Source organism: Sabethes cyaneus, chromosome 1 (assembly GCF_943734655.1).
Source record: "Sabethes cyaneus chromosome 1, idSabCyanKW18_F2, whole genome shotgun sequence".
Lineage (NCBI taxonomy): Eukaryota > Metazoa > Arthropoda > Insecta > Diptera > Culicidae > Sabethes > Sabethes cyaneus.
Window position 1 is genome coordinate 42,337,838 of NC_071353.1, and position 21,947 is coordinate 42,359,784.

Below are 21,947 nucleotides of genomic sequence, written 5' to 3' on the forward strand. Positions count from 1 at the left end.
GTTGTTTTGACAATTAAAAAAATTCAAATTGTGTGACGGGCTATTGGACAGAATCTCCTTCTTGCTAATATGTATAAAGTTGGAAACCACTGAATCACCCATTACGGATTCCGGTATGAGTGACGTTGCACTCATGATAGATATGCCTATTATTATTTGCGTCCGACTATCGGTACAACTATTTACCAACTGTTTATCAGACAGCTTCCCCTTGAAGCCGCCATAATATGTACGTATAATGTCGATTTCGAAAACAGTCCTCGATTCGATAACACCTCCTCGTAACGACAGGATGCACCGAGCAAACGCAACGTTTCGTGAGTTCCTGGTTGCAGCTATTGGTTAGTTCATAATATTATATTTCCTATTAGGTATTTGTGTTCGTATTCGGGAAATGTTTTCATTTCAGCCAGCATATCAGGGATTGCGATGGGACTTGCTCTTGGGTGGCCATCGCCAATGTTTCGTAAGCTCACGGAAGAGACCTTGACGGAAAATCCCATCGGTTACGTGATAGTCGAAAGCGAACAATCTTGGATCAACTCAGTGTTAGCAATCGGAGGATTTTTTGGACCCTTCGCTGCAGGGTACGTTGCTGATCGAATAGGTCGAAAGCCCGCTCATCTGTTAAGCAGTGCCATACATATCGCTGGTTGGATCATGTTGCTACTGGCTAAGTCCGTACCGGTTATGATAGCTGCCCGGTTTGTTTTAGGATTTGGTAGTGGGTATATTTTAATCACCTTAACAATATATATCGGTGAAATCGCCAGTGACAAGTATCGAGGGATCTTGGGATCTTTTTTACAAATTGGTCAAACAAGTGAGTTCGATGGTGTAATTACGTATTATGAGGTACATTTCATTCTACGCTTTCAGTTGGTATCTTGTACGTTTACTGCATTGGACCATATGTCGGATACTACGCATTCCAGTGGATATGCTGTGCCGTCCCAATTGTATTTGCCATCGGTTTCCTGTATATGCCGGAAACTCCACACTATTTAGTTTCTAAGGGGCTACATGAAAAGGCAATCCTTTCTTTGATGTATCTTCGTGACGCTACAGCCGAGGAAATACAACCAGATCTAGATGCTGTAAAAGAGTACATCCACCAAGAAGAAGAACTGCAGCATTCGAACGCTTTCCGGAAGCTTTTTACTCAACGAGCGAACCAAAAAGCTATTCTTATCAGTTTTTGTTTACTGTCGTTTCAGCAGTGGACTGGAATAGACTGCATATTGTCCAACAGTGAGTTGATTTTCGCTGAAGCCCGAATATCACTGTCTCCGGATATTTCAACCATCATCATTGGAGTCGTACAAGTGATCTGCTGCTGCATAACGCTACTGTTCGTGGACCGTGTTGGACGTAGGCCGGTGTTAATGTATTCTGCGCTTGGACTTTCAATCTCGCTGGCGTTACTAGGAGCATACTTTTTGATGGAACCGATGGCGATCCCAGCGGAACATATCAGCTGGATTCCATTAACCGGTATGATCGGTTTCATTGCCATCTTTAACTTTGGATTCGGCCCGGTACCGTGGGCTATTGCGTCGGAAATTTTTGCCTACGACGTGAAAGCCCTAGGGAGTACGATAAACGTTTCCGTAACGTGGATATTGGACTTTCTGGCGCTGCGTTTTTTTCTTTTGATTAGCGAGTCCATCGGGTTCGAGTGGGCATTTTGGATCTTTGCCCTTGTTTGCCTGGCAGCATTCGTATTTACGTTGCTGCTCGTTATCGAAACGAAAGGGCTCAGTCTACAGGAAATACAGCTACGACTGGGCGGCAAATCTGCGGGATAAAAGTCTTGACAGTGGAGTTGAGTGTTTATTTACCTAGTAAAGTGTATTTTCAATAAAGCGTTCCTTAAATTTTAAAGCTTCATGATGATTGACATTAACCAGAAAGCTATCATTTCATTATGCTGCAAGTTGTATTTTGTTTTATATGCTTTGGTACTAAATTTCTGGCTATCTCAGCTTAAGTAATTAATTTGTTGTTGATTACGTATTAAAATGATTAACTTTTCCGTTGGCTCGAAAACCTAACTTACATGCTTCCACTAATACTTTAGATGTGCCACAGGGTAGCAATATGGGATTATTACTTTGCTGATGAATTGAATATTGCTTGATTAGTTGTATATGATAACCACTCATTGGCCTCATGGTTCTATTTAACGTATGCATTTAAAAAATGTACTGATTTCGGATGACGATGAGAAAACCACAAAAGATAGTTTAATGGAACAAAGTTTATATCAGTTGACAGGATGACCATCCCAAGCAGCAATTTATAATTTAAAACGTTGCTCTAGTGACCATTCATGACCAATTTCATAAAACTGCTAATCAAACTATAAGCTCCACTAGATTTTTTTCAATGACCGCTATAAAACTGCCTTCCGACTTTTAGAAGGATTTTATAACCTCTTTAAGAATTAGTTCTACTTGTTCTATAAAGCTATAAAGTTTGCTCTAGTGAAAAACTAAATCAGTCTGCTTTGTTAAGTTAAGATTTTACTGTAAAACCAGTCTGATCGACTGGGTTACAGCGACCATAATTAAATATCCGGCAGATTAAATAGTAAATTTTCAGCAGTTTCCCTAGTCGAGCACCATATTCGCATTAAATTTTATCGTGCATATTGGTATGAGAGGTGGATAAATTCAATGCGCCATAAAAATTATGCAGTTTTTGAAAACTAGTTGTTTTCCCAAAATAAATATATTCAATTAATCAATTTCTAGCAAAATCATTTTAGTTGCTGTGACATGAAAACAGTTTGATAATAATTTTCTTTCTGTAACTCACACTTTGCTTTGATGAATTTTTGTTTGCGGGTTACAAAATACTACAATGTGGCAATGTGACCTCCTCGCTTAAAAAGATGTTTTCGGTGTTGAACTCTAATATTCATCATAACAACGCAATAAATCAGTTTGGTTTTCACTATAAAACTAACATATTGCTTGCGGTTTGAAAAGTAAATAGTTTATTCATGTCGACTTAATAAATAAATAAATAAATTATCTTGGTATTGTTTAATACTAACATAAACCCAGAGGTAATGTTTAAAACCTCAATAAAACCTTTGTAAAATTAGGATAAAACCAAGCGGCTTTACAATTGTTACTGAGATTGCCAATGAAAGTTGTTGCCTGCCGTTGTTGGCATGTTCTTCAGCTCATGACGATCAGCTGGTTCTCCATTTTGGCCACGAAATAATTGCAGTAGATTCTCCGTTTGAAGTTCACCCAAAAATTTTCTGTCGACCGCAGCTAGCGGACGTTAGGAGGATTGGCGATACAACGACTATCCTCAGTCGGTCCATTTCGGCAGACATTTCGTACAATATTTCTAACCGTTCATCACAAGCTCCGAAGGAAAGAGTAGCAGCTTAGACATTTCTTTCTCGCAGATCGTCAGCCACAAAAGGACCTATTTCGCGAATTTGGTGGGGCACGTAAAGTACCCGGTTCCCTGGCTATCATTCCCTCCATTATAACAACGAGTATGCACTTCGCCGAAAAGATGATTTTTATCAACACCCTCAGACGCGCCTTCCGGGTGATTGCCTACTGCTCAGATACGGCAGGCTTCGACTGACGCTTCCGCATAAAAATGAACAAAAACGTTTTCTTCAGAGCCGGCGTTTAGCCCGGCAAACCCATGCGGTCGCACAGAGCATCGCGGTTGGGTATGACTGGAGAAAATGTTAACAATTGTAGTGGGCTATATACAACACAATTGGCTGTTCAGAAATATTTGCATGATTTTGATTATTTCCCTCCTTCCTTTATTTAAATGCAGAGTGTAAAGTGTTAAGAATAAATCGATGAAATTAAGCCTCGCTGTTTTAGAAAGTCTCGTTACATAATTGCCAGTCCTCGACTCTGCTTGCTTCGTTGATTCGAGTATTCGATCAAATGGGCACTTAGCTCTTTTGTACCAATAAAATCACCAGATCCGGATGGTATTCTACCCACTTTCTCACAGAAAATGCACAGCGTTATAATTTCCGAGATCCTGGGTTCACTTTGGGACAAATCCCGGAGAATTGTCGGAAAGTAGGCCGATACCTGAAGGCATACCTAAGGCAGATGAGAAAGAGAAAATCATGCATAAGCCTTTCAGACCAATAAATCTGACATCAACGCTTCTCAAGTTGATGGAGAAAATCATGGATAACTATATCCGCAATGAGTTTTTAATAACCTTCGTTGCATGGAAATCAACACGCATACCAACACGGTAAACAGCCAGAAACCGCATTGCACTGCGTAGTGTAGTTAATCGAGAAATCGCTCAAATATCAAGAGATGGTATTTTGTACTTTCCTTGATATTGAAGGCGCTTTCGATAACACGTCCATTGCTTTAATTGTTACGTCTATAGTGTTATCATGTGTGGCTCTCTTTCAAAATAAAATTGAACGCACTACAATGAGCTAGATTCAAGAAATGTTTTCAAGTAGAGAAATCATAGCATTTAGGAGCGTTGGGAGAGAGTCGCTCACGATTTTGGCTATGAAAGGAAGTCCACATGTAGTTCTCTACTTCTTGCTTTGGTCACTGGTGGCCGATGCATTCACCAGCTATCGCAGCTTGGTTATGCTACTATTGTTTACGCCGCCAAAGGAAAGCAGTTGACGCAGTGCAGCTGGGAGCTATAAACACCATCATGTTATGATGTTTACAAGGGTGACTTAATATAAACCACACAAAAATAGTCGTAATACCATTCTCTAGGCGAAAAAACATATTGCTACTCCGTTATACTGATGTCTAACTGTCAGGCTGAGCTTCAGTAACGTAGTTAAACTCCTCGGAATAATCCTATATAAAAAACTGAACTGGGCTGCCCACTTAGATTAAGGCTTGTTCGCGACAAAATCTGGACACCTCAATTTTGCAATAAAACAAATTTGCTAGAAGTTTAATCCATGAAACAATTTTATGTCATTTATGTGTGTATCGTTAATAATTATCAAACAAATTAACATTACTTATTTGGTCTGCATGAAAAATTGGCGAACTTTGGAGTTTACACTTGCCATGAGGGTCAGTGCAGACTTGTTGGCAACCAATTTAGCTGCGTTTGTCCAAGATTTTCGAAATTTATCTATAGTTGTTGCTTGTTGTTTGTGCTAAGACAGCTCTCTCTTCACCAAAGCCCAAGCACCGCTCGATGGGGCGTAACTCTGGACAGTTAGGTGGATTCGCCTTCTCCGTTACAATATGGACTCCATTAGCATCATACCATTCCAAAACATCTTTGGCGTAGTGACAGGATGCCAAATCAGGCCAAAACAGCGAGGGTACATCATGGCTGCGTAGCAACGGTAACAATCGTTTCTGCAGGCATTCTTCACGGTTTATTTCCTTGTTAACCGTTCCCGTAGTGACTTTTGCTTGCTCGACTACATCTGCATATGGCCTGCCATACTAAATATTTTTTGGGGAACTTGGCTTTCTTCTTTGTCCTAAAATGCTCTGCAACGCCATTCCGTTTCATGGCAGTGTAAAAAGACATACCAGGAAGCTGTTTAAAGTCTTCTAGGACATACGTTCTATCATCCATTATAACGCATGGAAACTTCGTTAAATATTCGCGATAAAGCTTAAGAGCGCGTGTTTTGGCCGTCGTATTTTGCTTATCATTACGGTTTGGCACAGTCCTCACCTAGAAAGATTTCATGCCTTGTCGTTGCTTAAAAGTGTGCACGAATGTTGGCGACATTTTTATTTTATGAACAAATGGTACGTACAGAAAGATCTGGTCTCCTCCGTAATATTTGTTTTACCTTCGCATCCTTGTGGTGATTCCTCAGATCCGTTTTTGTTCCACTTCCCTTCTTTCTAGCTGTTGTCAAGCGAGTATCGAACGATTTTAAAACACTGTTAACAGTGCTTGGAGGCAGGGCTCGAAAAGGGATCGCAAGTTGAATGTGACTGCCGTGAATGCGAACTTTCCGCATTCAAACTCCGCTTTTTGAACGATCATTTGACTGTTTTTTTAATCCAGTCAATCTCCCGCTTGCGCTGCTGCCGTCTTACAATTCATGCGGCATCTCAGCAAAAGCAACCAGTCGATCTCCCGTTTTGCTTTGCGCTTTGAGAATATAAACTGCAAACTGACTGGAAGCATACGGTGCCGTATTTTTTCGTTTCTCTTTTTGTCTCCAAATCGGCTGCTCACAGTAATAGTTTGTCACCCGGACGTCGGTCCGACGCAAGCAAAATATTCGTTTGTATTGGACGGAGTCCGATCGACTTCTTCCATGCACATGTAGTGGTTGTTTTTTTGTAGTATTGAATCATACGATTGTGCGGTTGCTTTTCGTTAGCGTGGTGATTGCCAATCATTTGACTGTTTTGCAGTCATTCGCTGCTCCAAACGGTAAAGGCAACTTGATCGAAACAAAAATGTCAACAAATTTTAGAGCGCGGTCGTTCTGCTGCGTGCGATCGGCGTTTGACTGAGCAAACTGCCAGTTGTGTTATGCATAGCGTTCGTATTCCACCTCTAAACGGACGGAGTGAACTTGAATGCGCGTTGGTGTGACTGCGGTAGAAAAAAAGGATCGGTCGAAGCCCTGTCCAAGTTGGAGGAAATATAAGCTTTTTTGGCAAGTTTTCTTAACGAGAGATCCGTATTTTCATTGCGACCGCACACAATTACTTTTCGCACCTGCTCTTCTCTCAAAGCCATTTTACGCTGAGCGCTTGTAATATAAACAAGTATTATATTTTCAGAAAGAACAGACATACGTCTACCACTCTGCAAAATATTTCACTCATTGTTAATGTATTTCTGAAGCTGTGTGTGTTTAGGGGTGTCCAAATTTTGTCGCGAACAAGCCTTATGCTATTAAGAATACATCTGGTTGGAATCAAATACAGAGTTGTAGACTAAACAGTTAAACAGTGAACTACGCACAATCGGGAGGCTTCTAAATGGACACAGTCCCGCTCTTTATTATTTTAAGTACATTGGATGATGCAGACACCTGTCGATTTTGTAACTCTGAACTTGAAAGTTCAGTGCATCTGCTCGGCAATTGCTTTATTGCGGGGCCCTTGCTTTATCTAGGCATACCTTTTTCAGAAGTTTCCTTCTCACTTCATACCGAGTCACAAAAGTTCATTGATTTTATTAGCCGTGTAGGACCGAATTGGGGCATAGGATTGCAACTATCTAGCCCAACTTGATCAATGGATTTAAGCAGTCCGTTAACCGTAACAGCAATCGAAGCCTGTTCTAAAAGAAGATCTTTAAGACTGTCACAGTGGCGTTTGAAGCCAATCCCCTTTTGGGATACAAAAAAGGCCGCGCTGCTTAACCTGCACAGGGCCTCGCGCGCTGTAACGCCGGCTCTGGTTTGCTCTATTACTAAACGGACCTAAAAAAAGAATAAAATCGTTGTAATAATACTCTAAGTGCATAAAAATCGATTATTAGATGAACTGCATTTCATCTATAGAAAAATAAACGAGGAAAGTGGCATGGCTGAAAGCCGGCGACGGAAAATTTTTGGAAGGGAGTTGGTCATCATGTTTCTTGAGCAGGTAACTTACGGCCGGTTTTATCTTATCAACTGACTAGTTTCGTTCTTGTATTTCGATATGTATCGCTAAGTATCTAGTGATTGTAAGCAGTCTAATTGAGTGTGTCGTTACTCACGTATTGAAATAAGAATTTCTTACAAACTAGGAGTAGAACTTCTTCGAAGTACAGTGTCATTACAAATCACAAGTATACAAATGTCTTAATACTACAAAATTTGTTTCAAATATCAACAAACATCCAGTTGCACTTATAACTGTACCAATAAATAGATAAGGTTGAAAGTTCATGGCAGCCTATCATCGCTTTATACCTCCAGCTACTTGCTCTAGATTGAGCTTTGCTTTAAGTGCAGATACAGTGCTGCTAGCTGTTGAGCTAGGCTCCGAATCTTCACTGACAGCAGGCTTCCTCATCAGCGGAGGTCTACTCTTACTACCTCCGTGTGGAAGCTGAGGTAATTTCCTAGTTGGTTTCGGCTTTCCATTGCCGGTTTGATTGTCTATGGATTGCTGTGGTTTCTGAGGTAGAATTGGTTTTGGTGCCGTGCTGAGATCGGCTGTTTGGAGTGGCTTTGCCGCTACCCTGGAGTATGCTGGCTTACTACTGCAATCTTCCTCTTTAATTTCGTCTAGATTTTCTAGACTACGGTTCGGTGTTCTAGGTTTAACCTTTTTCAGTGTAACCATGCCGAACGGATTAGTGGGAGGCTCCTCCGTTGCTGGGCTTCTTTTTGGATGAACCTCGGCTACAACGTTCTGAAACTCACCGATAGTCTTTTGCCTTGGTAGCTCTGGCAGGCGCCGTTGTGGTTTTTCATCACTTTTAGATCGATATGTATGGAAGTTTTGAACTTTTTTCAGTTTGACTTGGCTAAGTAGTGCTCCGATATTCGGTACGGACTCGTTCAGAACTGGTGGAGTGTCGGTAGAGGGGACGTACTCAGGGGAGTCTACTAGTGGGCTTTCGGAATCCACACTAATTGAACGCTGTTCAAGAATCGCAGGAACTCCTTTGGATTTCATTTCGTGAATTGCTTCGTGGGCGTCCAGCAGTGGTGAGCTCAGAAGAAACGGAGAACTGATTACTTGGTTTTCTATTGTAACCTTACCGTTGTTGTTTATGTTGACTTTGATGAAATGTTGAGAAGGTTCATTTTGCGTGCTGGGGGGAGCTGGAGCGACCCGTTTCGGCACCGCATCGGTGACCGTTGGTGGTACAATGACTAACCGGGGTGGCTTAGGTGGAGCTACGATTGTTGGCGACGCTGGGGGAACCATGTGTCCATATTTTCGCATTCTGAATTTAATTAGTATTTTTCTTAATTGCTCCCTCAGTACATTGCGATAGAAGTATAAGAATCCTGCAATCGCTGCAAATAACAATGTTGTGAAGGAGATGTACAGAGCGAGCATAGAATTGATCGACCCCGTAGGGTCTACAGTAGGTCCACTGTCAATCGAGCCTCCAAGACCGGATTTTTCGCAAAACTGTCCTCCATAACCTTCATCACAATGACAGTTTCCTTCACTATTGCATACACCGTGATCACTACAACCCCCAGCGCAGATTTCGCCGATGTCGTTCTCTTGCAGAAGAGTCAACGAGACACACTGTTGCTTCCAGCACATCTTTCCTGAGCCACATTTCGCTCCATCCGGCACCAGGCCGGGGTTGGTAATATCTAAACCTAAATCAATGATGGCAGAATTGCAAATAGTATCTCTGACCGTTCCTCTTGGTCCATAGTGACTAAACTTAGTAGTGGTTAACTTGGAATACGCTTGCATTCCGTAATCTAGTTTTTCGTTTCGATGACTACAATGCAGTAAACCACACATTATATCTTCTTGATTGCATTTCAGGTACTCATCTGTTTGCAATTTGTTACCGCAGTTTCCAAAGATAGACCCATTTCGATTGGTTTGATAGCAGTAATCGTCAATAGATTTGGCAGTCGAGCCCCACAATAGCTTACACTGATTATCACGTGTCTTACATCGTCCTTGATAGCAATACGCTTTGCCTCCTGCACAAGCTTCCGTGTCTCTCAGGTACACATTCTTTGGACAAAAAGCCGTTTGACCGTCACAATACTCTGGAAGGTCACACTCTCCAATAGCAGCCCTGCACTTTATTCCAGCTCGCTTCGGTTGACAGTTGTCAAGGTCACAGCATTCGCCAGTCGCACACGTTGAGTTCATTGTCAGCCGGCAAGTCATAGCATCACAACACTTCGTATCACATACATGCGGCAGACCGCAGTCACACTCTTCCCCAGGTTCCAACAGGCCATTTCCGCAGGTACTTTTCACAAACATTTTCGCTGGCTTGTTTTTTAAACAAGCTCCCAAACCATGCTTCAGTCCGGTTTCCAGATATTGAACGCTACACGAGCTCCACTCTTTTGGGGCAGCTTGACTGCGAACTGTCTTGGAAGCCATGACGCAATTTCCGCTTGGGCAGTAGCATTCGGGTCCATCGTGGTCCATGTTAAAGTTATGTCCCATCTCGTGCGCCACTGTGCTGGCCAGCAAAGCCACAAAGTTAGTATCGACCACTTCCACCCCACCAGATCCGGCGTACGTACACATGGAGCCCATTTCCGCCTTGCCCACTACACTGTCTGTAAAGTGGATCGCCGTCAGCAGATGCGCGTTGTCATGGGGGATCAACTTCATCAGCGTTTCCCGCCGATAGGTCAAAAAGTTCGCCAGTGTCTTCTTCGAGTCATGCGTGATGTCGATTGCATCCCGTTCGGACCAAATCACAACCCCAACGAGTGCGATGTAGATATTTAGAGGTCGGTAAATGGCGTTCATAACATTCACCAGATCTAGGCAGTACCGATGGATACGCTGAGCATTGGCGGTAATCCGATACAAACTGCGGTCGATGACAATTACTAATTCGACAAAGTTCGACGATCCGGTCGATCGATAGGCCGTACGGAAAGATTCTGCTAACGATGGTTGAAATGATTCCAAGGCTCTTTTAGTCTAGAATAGACACGCTTATTAGGGGACTTTTACATATGTTTAAGAGTAAATGTTGCCTATACCCGTTGTCTAGTCAGTTTCTGAACAGGTTTGAATACATAATGGTCCCGCTGCTTGGGGTTGATATCGTCAAACTCCAGGAGGTAGGTTTCGCTCTGATCGTATACAATTCCACGGATACCGTTGCACGTTGACAAGGCTGCGTACGAATCAGGTTGGCCACGAATTTTTCCCTGCATAAAAAATATATTATACTTTCCTGCGTTTGATGACAGATGTTACGCAACTCACGTGATAGTGGCACAAATCAATTTCGTGTTCCATGAGACGCTTGAGCTTCTCCGTCCCATTGATCTGCATGCTAACGAAATGTTCCGCGGGGACGATTTCATCATTGAGCATCAAATCAAGCGTCACATTTACTCCGTCCAAAACATAACTTATGCTTAACAGTCCCATTCCCGGTGTGACAGGTTCTTCGTCCAGCGAAGAGCCATCATGGAGCGAGATAGGGAAAATCTTTGCATAACGAACAAACTTTCCTGCAATGATGAAAAATAAATCACCTATTATATCGATTATTCAAATATTGTTATGACGAAGCCACTATCGGGAAATCCCATGAAATCGGAACAGCCCGAAAAGAAAACAATCACACACAAAAAAAACGTCACCGTCATTAGAACTCATGAATCCTTCTAGGTACGCAGCCAGAGAAAATGTGCTAGCAACAGGTGATTTCGACCTCAATTCATCGCGCGTGAAACCCTGCGCCGCCGGTAAACCTCGACATTCATTTCACGCCCCAAGCGGCACAGATCGCAGGGCGGACGCGCGTGTCGTGCATCGTTTGCACTGTACCGACCGTTTTATTTAGATAACAACAATTCTGATATGTTTTTATTTGGCTTGCACCTGGCCAACGACGCGCTCGATTGAACTTAGAGCTCAGCTAACTGACTTCCGTACTACCATACGGCGGTCCTCCTACTTTGCGGTTGCGGTTCATGAATTGACGAGGGTGACGAGGGAAAGGGTAGCATTTAGCCTAGCACGGAAATGCCGTAACAGTCCACTGACCGACGTGAGAGTATGAATGAATCACAATCAATAAGCAAAGAAGCATCGCTACCGGAGGCAGACCGGGTCGTGCTTTCCTACTTTTCGCCATTGGTGTGTATTTAATTGTGTATGCTGACTGCTTACAAATGATGATTTTTTTGTCCCGCTTTGCGCTGCTTCAACTGAGCAGGAAACTCAAATGATTCATCAGATCGTGTTCAAGATTTGAAAGGCAGTCGTTTTGTTTGAGGAATTCTAGGAAATGCATTTCAAGCTGGTGTCGTTTTCTAACGAACGAAACAAATTCCGATAGTTGTGTCTAACGTTCAGAACACTTACTTACCTTCACTTTTGTTCACGGATTCCACGAACGAACCAGCGTTCAAAGTTCCGCTCACATTCAGTCCATCGCAAACCGCCCCTATCACAGACAATACGATAAAGGCACTCGTTGCTCGCATTGCAGCAGCCGCACAGAACGATACTAATGTGTTTAACAGTAGCACGAACCGATTTCACAACTGGAAATTATCACTTAAATAATCGTTCTTACTGCCGCCACAGGAAGCCACTTGACCGCACTCGATATTCACAACTAATGGCACCAATGGATTCCACGCAGACACTCATCGCCCGAAGCTACGAAACACTTGCAGCGTCCCACTACGACTTTGTAGCTGCCCTAAAACTTGCTAATCGGTTCCCAAATCAAAATTCCACTTCAAGCGGCGATCCCGTCTGCTTGCGATTCCACTTTGTAACGATGAAAAATATGCAGCAATGTTTGAAGATTTACGCGCCTAGCCAGCTGGATGACTAACAAACTGGTTTGCAGTCTTCAAGACAACTCATTGGTTCCTGGAATCCTCTTCTATGATGTACCACCACCACCCGTAACAATGGTGCCCGTATACGCGGACTAATCAATCAGTAAGTCCTCATCCAGTCGCGGTCGCTAAACTTCTGAACTGTTAATTGAAGCCAGCGCGATTTACGGCTGCTAGATATAAGCGGGGGGTGTTCATTTCCAGAGCTCTCTTTTTGTTTCTCTCGAGCGCTGTCCATATTGTGGTTGGTTCATTCATATTACGGCTCAAGCCGATTCCATACTGACTGGTGTTCGGGGTTTGCCTAATGCTCGCTTATGATTGCGGTGGCGAATATAGGCAGGCAGTGAAGGATGGATCCTCTAGTAGCACTATAGGTACCTACCTATAGAGCATCCGTTGTGAGTGAGCCGTAAGTAAACAAGCGAAGTAAAATCAAAGCTCAGTTTGGTTGTGAAGAGAGAATTTTGTTCCGCTGTGAGCGGAAGACGGAAAACAGGATTTCCCAAAGATATGACTGGGGTATTCAGAAAGTTGCTTCCGAGCAAACTGTTTTGCGAAAGGGCACATGTTTCCAAATTATTTCTAACGGACAAACATATTGAAACAAGTAAAGTAAAAGTGATAACGAATTATATTGCATGCAGTTCGTAGTAAAACAGATAAAATTTACACCAAACAATTCTTATCAGTATTAACATAGCAGTATAGACAGGACGCCATTTATAAATCATCATGGCCGGACACTCCCATGTTGGGTATTTTATCACTGCGATCATTTGCTTGATCTATTGTGAAGTATTCCCCTGAAGTATGTCAATACGACGCAGCACTGTCAGAAGCGATCGTCATTGTTGGACGGTTTTCAGCCCAAAGCCCTATAAAGATATAAAGTCTGGCCGTCTGAAATTCCGTCAATTTGGCAGCCCTGCATATGTTTTAAAAAACCAGCAACGTTTCCAAAGGTGCAAAGGTTGCGTGATTTTACCAAAATCAGCAGCTTATTGTATGTTTTGCTTTGACTCAATTTTTATTGTTTATCGACTGTTAACATTTAAATTTGAAACATTTGTTCAAAAATGAAGTATTGTTTGACATTCTGCTTAAGTTTAATCACAGAGAATTTTACAAACAATAGCTTTTATGGATTTTAGATACTAGAAATCATCGCCGTAAACGGCCTGTATTGCGTGAGCTTATTTAATGTTTGTTCGCGACAAAATTCGGACACCCCTAAACACACACAGCTTCAGAAATACATTAACAATGAGTGAAATACTTTGCAGAGTGGTAGACGTATGTCTGTTCTTTCTGAAAATATAACACTGGTTTATATTACAAGCGTTCAGCGTAAAATGGCGTCGAAAGAAGAGCAGGTGCGAAAAGCAATTGTGTGCGGTCGCAATGAAAATCCGGATCTCTCGTTAAGAAAACTTGCCAAAAAGCTTGGATTTCCTCCAAGCACTGTTCACAGTGTTTTAAAATCATTCGATACTCACTTGACAACAGCTAGAAAGAAGGGAAGTGGAACAAAACCGGATCTGAGGAACCACCACAAGGATGCGAAGGTAAAACAAATATTACGGAGGAGATCCGATCTTTCTGTACGTACCATTGCTTGTAAAATAAAAATGTCGCCAACATTTGTGCACACTTCTAAGCAACGACAAGGCATGAAATCTTTCAAGGTGAGGACTGTGCCAAACCGTAATGATAAGCAAAATACGACGGTCAAAACACGCGCTCGTAAGCTTTATCGCGAATATTTAACGAAGTTTCCATGCGTTATAATGAACGATGAAACGTATGTCCTAGAAGACTTTAAACAGCTTCCTGATATGTCTTTTTACACTACCATGAAACGGAATGGCGTTGCAGAGCATTTTAGGACAAAGAAGAAAGCCAAGTTCCCCAAAAAATATTTAGTATGGCAGGCAATGTGCAGCTGTGGTCGAGCAAGCAAAAGTTACATCACTACGGGAACGGTTAACAAGGAAATATACGCCTGCAGAAACGATTGTTACCATTCCTATACAGCCATGATCTACCCTCGCTGTTTTGGCCTGATTTGGCATCCTGTTACTACGCCAAAGATGTTTTGGAATGGTATGATGCTAATTGAGTCCATATTGTACCGAAGCGCAGGCGAATCCACCTTACTGTCCAGAGTTACGCCCCATCGAGCGGTATTGGGCTTTGGTGAAGAGAGAGCTGTCCCAGCACAAACAACAACCACCAACTATAGATAAATTTCGAAAATTTTGCACAAACGCAGCTAAATTGTTTACCAACAAATCTGCACTGACCCTCACGGCAAGGGTAAACTCCAAAGTTCGCCAATTTTTCATGCAGACCAAATAAGTAATGTTAATTTGTTTGATGATTATTAACGATACACACATAAATGACATAAAATTGTTTCAATGAATTAAACTCCTAGCAAATTTGTTTTATTGCAAAATTGAGGTGTCCAGATTTTGTCGCGAACAAGCCTTAGGCTTCGTACACAAATTACGTAACGCTTAGAGGGGAGGGAGGGGGGTCGAGCTTGCGTTACTTTTTGTTACATAGGGGAGAGGGGAAGTCATGAGAATAGTTACGTAACAAATTTATGATACCAAAAAGGCTGTTGCCAAACGAGGATAGGATGTGTTGGGGGTGGAAAACAGTGATTCGGTTTATACACACTTAAAAAAAAGTGCCGAAGTCAGCAAAATTTTGCCGAGATTTGGACAGCCGAGCGTTCGGAAAAATTTTTATGATGCCAAACGTTAGTAAAGATCCGTAAACGTCGATTTGCAAAACTGAAATTTTTACCAAACTCTCGGCTGTCCAAATCTCGGCAAATTTTGCTGAGTTTTTTAAGTGTGTACTGATGAAAATTCTGGTACAAAATTATGGTTTGTAGCTGAATGAGATAATCCTATTAAATTTCCAGTTACATATTACGGTTCAAGACCATTTCAGCTTAACATGGGCCGATGGCCGATTGTGGTTTTTAATAAGAAGCTCTTACTGATTTGGTTGAATTCTTTAAAAATTAAATTAAATATGCGGTTTATGCCATTTTCATTCAATTTTGAGTACCAGGGGGGGGGGGGGGGGGGGAGGTTTGGTTAACGTTACGTAATTTAATGGGGGGTTGTGCCAAGCGTTACTGAATGTTACATAGGGGAGGGAGGGGGTCAAAAAACCGGAATTTTTGCGTTACGTAATTTGTGTACCACGCCTTAGTCATAGAAGAAGTTAGTTAAAACAATGTTTTTAAATTATTTAAAATAAGTTATAATACTTTCCGTTGAGAGGGATAACATAAGAAACGATAACATTGTTCCATGTTCGATTGGAATGACTTTTGACAGATCAATTGGAACTACTTGATGACAGTCGTCCAGACTTTACATTCGGGTGAAGTGGAATACTGTGCTGGGAATTGTTCTCCAAATATCAGAGGGTTCTAACAGCCCAGAACAGAAGAATTTTTGGCGTTTGTTGAAAATTGCCGGACATCGGCATAACAAGTGTTCTTTTTCTATGCCATAGAGGCGACATATATCATCTTGAAGTTTTCCCATAACCTTTGAATGAGTGTACCCCATTAGGCATAAGGAGTTTAGGCATAATAAACGTTAGGTATAACGGACGTTAGGCATAAATACATTAGGCGTAACATTATTTTTATCAATATTATTCGAGAATATAGTTTTCGGCGAGATTCAGCCAAGATTTGAGCTTTCGTGATTCGTAATTGTGAAGAAGCGGTGACTGACTTAAGTGCGTATTGATAGAAAAGCGAAGTTTTGTAAATTATGCCTAACGGCCTAATGTCCGTATACCCAATGTCAGCATGCCTAAAGTCCGTATGTCTAACGTTCGGATGCCTTCCGTCCGTGTGCTTAACGTTGCGCACCCGCTTCAGATGGTAGCGAATGCATCTCGAATAAAATTTGTACTCTGCAGCTGGTTAGCATATCGGGTTTTAATTTTTAACACAATCATGGGCCAAACTATTATCACGTCGTCATATGTGAGTTTCCAGATGGTTGTTAGAACAGAGAGATCGTCATAGTGGATTTTAAAATTTGGTTCTGATATCTACTTTACAATCAGTCTAAACTCAGTTAAAAAAACTACTTACTTTAACGCGTAGTGAAGTACGCAGAATACCGGGACACCTCATCGGACTTTTCTTTTGTATGCCAGAAGGGCATTGGGTTAAAAGGCCACTGCGACACTCTTCATGATCGTCTCTTGTGGCAGGCCCCGATTGCTGTACACAGTTTGCGGACCGCTCATACCCATTGATGGAGTTAAGCGGGATAGTTGTAATCCTGCGCCCCAATTCGGTACTACACGGTTTATAAAGCCAATGACCGTTTTGGGATTTAGGCTCTATACCTGATATGGAGTAAGAAGAAACCGAAGAAGTTGTGCCTTGATAATGCAAGAACCTCGCAATTACAGAGCAGATGCGCTGAATTTTCAGGTTCAGAGTTACAAAAGCGGCAGGTGTCGGATGATACCTTGCCGATATTCTTTAAATGATAAAGAGCGGGGCTGTGTCCGGTTAGGACTCCCGTGGTTGTGCATTGTTCACTACGATTTAGTAGTGAATTCAGTAGTTTTTTGGCTGCTGGAGGATTTGGGTAGATAAACTGTTTAGCGTGTCTACAACCCTGTGTTTTATTCCAACGGGATACTATTTCTAACTTTTCCCATGTCATCAATTCGCCTTTCACGGCGGATGTGAAGGCAGTGCCGTAGCGTGGGGTTGGCTAGACTGGCTTCCGACAAGGGCGCTGGCTCTTGAGGGCACCAGAAAGGGCATGCAATTTAGTAAAGCATTAGCAATAACATAAGCAATAAAAAACTAGACTGATTTTAGTGATTTTTCATGCCACGATATGAGTTGAGTTGCATGCAACAGCCATAGCGAAAACAGTCAAACAACTACGCTCGATACTTTATTCGTACTGCCAGCTTCATCCCGTAGCGAAGTAGTTGGACCTGGTCATTTCGTATGCGCTGAATAAAGCCAATCTGGCATTCACAACATCCACCACCGCGAGAAAGACGAAAGCGTTGAACGGAAACCTGGTTTAGCGCCTTGAGTCGGGAGATCGGAGCAATTGGCTAAACGGTGAAAAAGTGCTTGGCCAAAATGGACATTTTTATGCCAAAGCATTAGTTGAGGCTGGTTATAAGAGCTTTTCTCTAGCGAAGCACGGTATCGTGTTCATAATGAGCGACGAAAACTTATTGACGCTGGACGAGAAGGGAATATTCAAACAGCTGTTCTTTCGCTCGGGGTTTACGGTGAACGTGGAGATACGAAGATACAGTACGAAGTACCTACCGGAAGTAGCCTCCAGGAACTTTTAAGGAAAATTTGTTTCATTGAATTATCATTTTTTTTTTTCATCGTTATCCGAAATTTGTTCATTTTCCCAAAACATTCGTTTAAATGCAGCGCAGTATTGGAAAAGAAGCGAATACGAAAAAATAATAAACCTGGTGGGAAAACTGGGTTAGAAAACGAGGGGGCGCCAAATTCGATTTCCGCCAAGGGCGCCTCTATGTCACGCTACGGCTCTGTGTAAAGGTGCCCAGAAACGGTTCAGGACCAATAAATTGCTGAGCCGATCCTTGTCTTGCTAGGTGGTCAGCAAATTTATTGCCCTCGATTCCGCAGTGACCGAGCACCCAAAGTAATAATAGGCCTGGCTTCCATGCAGTCGAAGACTGAAATTACTAAGGGTGTCAGATTGAACTCCCGAAGTATGCGAAGATAACCGATTTGGTCATCTTCAAGTATAGTTTTACTCCTTTGCAACCGTAGTGACCGTAGCGCCCAGCTAACATTTTCGTACGTATATCAAAGTGAAAAATGAGAAATATATACTGATATATATCTTGTATAATCGCACTCGATGCACGAAACCAGCATATGCGTACTATTTTGGAGGCGATATGCATATAGCAGATTATTCGTAAACAATTCACATTTATAAGTATTTGTATATGATGAGGTCCGACTCAACATGATTAGTTTCATAATCCTATACAATTCTGTGATGAAAATCGTATGTAATTCAGTCGTCATCATTTTGTACGATTGAATATAAACTAAACGGGTGCGATCTAATAAGCTTTGTGTACGATTTCGATTTTGTTTAGAGACATTTAAGATGATTTTCATATATTGATATACGATTTGTGGTTTGCTGGGCGAGCTCTGCTTCCTGCAGTAAGCATAGCATAGCCTCCATGGCTGCAGTAGGTGTTGTACGCATGGCACTGGTAACTGAAAGACCGGCTAGGCGCTGACCTTTGTTTGGTTTGGCTTGGCTGTCACTTCATTCCCCTTTGGCCACCATACGACTGCAGCATAGGTTATCCTAGGCCATGCAACAGTAGTTTATGACCAAAAGGCTAGTTGAGGTTTCAATCCCCAGGTTTTGTCAAACAGTGAGCTGCATGCCCAGATAGCCAAAGTTGCTTTCTTAACAGCATAATCTAGGTGGACAGCCCAGTTCAGTTTTTATCGAAAATTATTCCAAGGTGTTTGACTTCATTACTGAACCACAGTCTGACACCATTCAGTATAGGGGTGAATGGTATAACGACTGTTTTGGTCGCAATTGTCTCATAACCATGCTGTGATAGCTTGTGAAGGAGTGCGTCGGCCACCAGTGACCAGAGCAGGGGGGAGAGAACTCCTCCCTGTAGACATCATTTGATCACCAAAATCGTGACCGACGTATCTCCCAATGATGCAGTAATTTCTCTGCTCGAAAGCATTGTTTGAATTCCGCTCATTGTAGTGTGGTGGATTCCCTATTAACAGAGAGCCATATTAATTAACGCGAAGGACGTGTTATCGAAAGCGCCTTCTATATCAAGAAAAGCCGTCTCTTGATATTTGAGCGATTTCTCAATTAATGTCACTAAGTGTGCGGTTTCCGTAGATTCACCGTATTGTATGCATGTTGATTTACAAGTAACGGAGAGTTTTTTAAAAACTCATTGCGGATATAGTTATCCGTGATTTTCTCCATCAGCATAAGAAGCGTTGAAGTCAGACTTATCGGTCTGAAAGCGTTAGGCATGATTTTGTCTTTTTTGCTAGCCGCGGGTATGAAAAGCACTCTTACATTCCGGCAATTTTCCGGGATATTCCAAAGTGAAACTGGCTCGAAAAAGGTTGAAGAACTCGGACATTATAACACCGTCTGTTTTTTGTAAGAAAATGGGTAAAATACCATCCGGACCTGGAGATTTCATTGGTTCAAAAGAGCTGAGTGCCCATACGATCGAAGCCTCCGTAAACAGTCGGCGTGCAAGCAGAACCGAGTCATTCGGCACATTGTGTAATGACCTATTCCGCTGCAGCCCGCCTATGTCTTGTCCAGTGTTCACTGTCGAGTCAGGATAGGGCGTGTTCATTAGAACTTCCAGAGCTTCCCTGGTGATTACAGTGAGACTCCCATTTTCTTTTTTTAATTGCCCTAGTCCATTGCAGTGGTCCTTGGACATCGCTTTCTGCAGACGCATAGCTTCTGGCAGTTTGTATTGTTTCGCAAAATTTTACTCACCGGACATTGTGCCACTTTTTGCCATTTAAAGAGAATTGGCAAGGTTTTAACCGACATTTGCCGCTTTTGCAATTTAGAACTAGAAATTTCAGTGCACTTTCTCTGCTCCTGTGGAGCTTTTGCGTCTTCCCGGTACAGCTTCTTCGGAAGCTACCTATTAACTCCATACTCTGTATGGAAACTCCATCCCAAGAAGGTTATTGCTTTTATTAACCATGTAGTACCTAATTGGGGCACAGTCTTACAACCTAGCTCAACTCCATCAATGGGTATGAGAAATTCGTAAACTGTGTACAGCAATCGGGCCAGCTACTGACTGTCGCAGTGGCATTTATGAATCCAGTGCCCTTCTCGCATACAAAAACAAACTTTACAATCCAAACCAAATTTGCTACTTGAGAAGGCGACCTATCTAAATCAATTACTCAGAAATCGATCTTTCTTCGAAAGCTCCAGGATTTTGCGAGTCATTGAAATGTTTGGAGAGATAAACCGCTTTGACTGCCTAGTAAGCATTGAAAGTATTATTCCAATTTGATTTCACTTTCGTACATTCCCATGCTTTTAGCTCCATTTTTAAAACAGAAGCAGATAAACCACAAAAAGGTCCTACGAATTGATGAGATGATCCGAGTCTTGCAAGCGCATCTCCTCTTTCATTTCCATCGATTCCTCTGTAACCGGGACCCAGTACAAGTTAACTTGGTTACGACAAGACAATTTTAGGAGTGTTTGAATACATTCCCAGACAAGTTTTAATGTGCATGTCGCCGACTTTAGAGCGTTTACAGCTGTTCCTGCGCAAGCACACAGTCGTACATTCTAGAATTGCTTGTATTTCTGCTTGGAATACAGTTGGCCATCAGCGAATAGGAATTGACATGTCAATTCCTGGGTCAATTACTCCTGTTCCCACTTGGTTGTACATTTTTGAACCATCTGTATAGAAAACAGTCGAGCTTGGATGAAGATCTGGACCATCATCTTCCCAAGAACCACACCTAGGCTCAATTGCACGAAATATTCGATTAAAATTGTATTTTTTTCTCCATCTAGTCTTCATTATTGATTACAAGAGGATTAATACTAATAGTTTTTAGATTACTGAGATGATCTCAGAGCGCTCTTTTCAGCTTCTGTATAAAGCTGAAGCTTTGTATAAACTGATGCAATGGAAGTATATAGAGTAAAGCATCCAATGCCTTCGATGGTGTACTTCTCATTAATACTAAAAATTATTAGAATATTAAGTTCACCTCTGAAATCTCCTTCAAGAAAGTCACAGAGTAGATTTCACATATATACAACGAAATGTACATCCTATGTTAGTTAAAAACAAATCAATTTCCAAACACGAGAAAACGAAAAGATATATAATAAATTTTAGTATCCTTGAAAAAACTGGAAAATATCATCGAAACGTGGGTTTAGAAGCGAAACATCGTTTTCGCTGCTTGGTACATATTACAGAGCCGAAAAAAACCACAACTGTAAAACTAAATAAACTCTTAATATTCATTGGCGTGCCCAGGCAAAAACAAAAGTTAGGGACCGACCTTTCAAAAGTATGCTTTGGTGGTCTGGATTGCTCGTAGGATGGCGGATCTATACTTACGCAATTTTATTACATCATTACAAAAATAGCGACCGATTAGGTTTGAAACTGCGGACTTCCATGTTATACCATTCGATTCAGTTTACACTCAATTTTATAGAGAAGGTGGAATACGTAATTCCGTAATACATTAGAATTACAGCGAAATCGCAAATAACTAGGGCATGTTGTTGCTTCGTCGTAATTGCCTATTTCCGTCCTATCCAATGCAAATTATTAAAAATATCAGCATTTTTATGACACACAACGCAAAATTAGTTATTTCCTAATATTT

General features: G+C 41.8%; 2 protein-coding genes across 2 annotated transcripts; one reads left to right on the forward strand and one right to left on the reverse strand.

The window, feature by feature from the left end:
• Nucleotides 1-292: 292 nt before the first annotated feature.
• LOC128745610 (facilitated trehalose transporter Tret1-like) lies at nt 293-1,808 on the forward strand. The gene is made up of 3 exons (XM_053842688.1): nt 293-341; nt 410-823; nt 880-1,808. Exons 1-3 carry the CDS (start codon nt 293-295, stop codon nt 1,806-1,808), a joined length of 1,392 nt encoding a protein of 463 aa, XP_053698663.1.
• A 6,066-nt stretch (nt 1,809-7,874) lies between these two features.
• LOC128745612 (disintegrin and metalloproteinase domain-containing protein 9-like) lies at nt 7,875-12,097 on the reverse strand. Its single transcript, XM_053842689.1, has 4 exons — nt 11,980-12,097; nt 10,866-11,116; nt 10,637-10,807; nt 7,875-10,574 (listed from the first exon to the last, which is right to left on the reverse strand). Exons 1-4 carry the CDS (start codon nt 12,095-12,097, stop codon nt 7,875-7,877), a joined length of 3,240 nt encoding a protein of 1,079 aa, XP_053698664.1.
• Between the last annotated feature and the right edge of the window lie 9,850 nt (nt 12,098-21,947).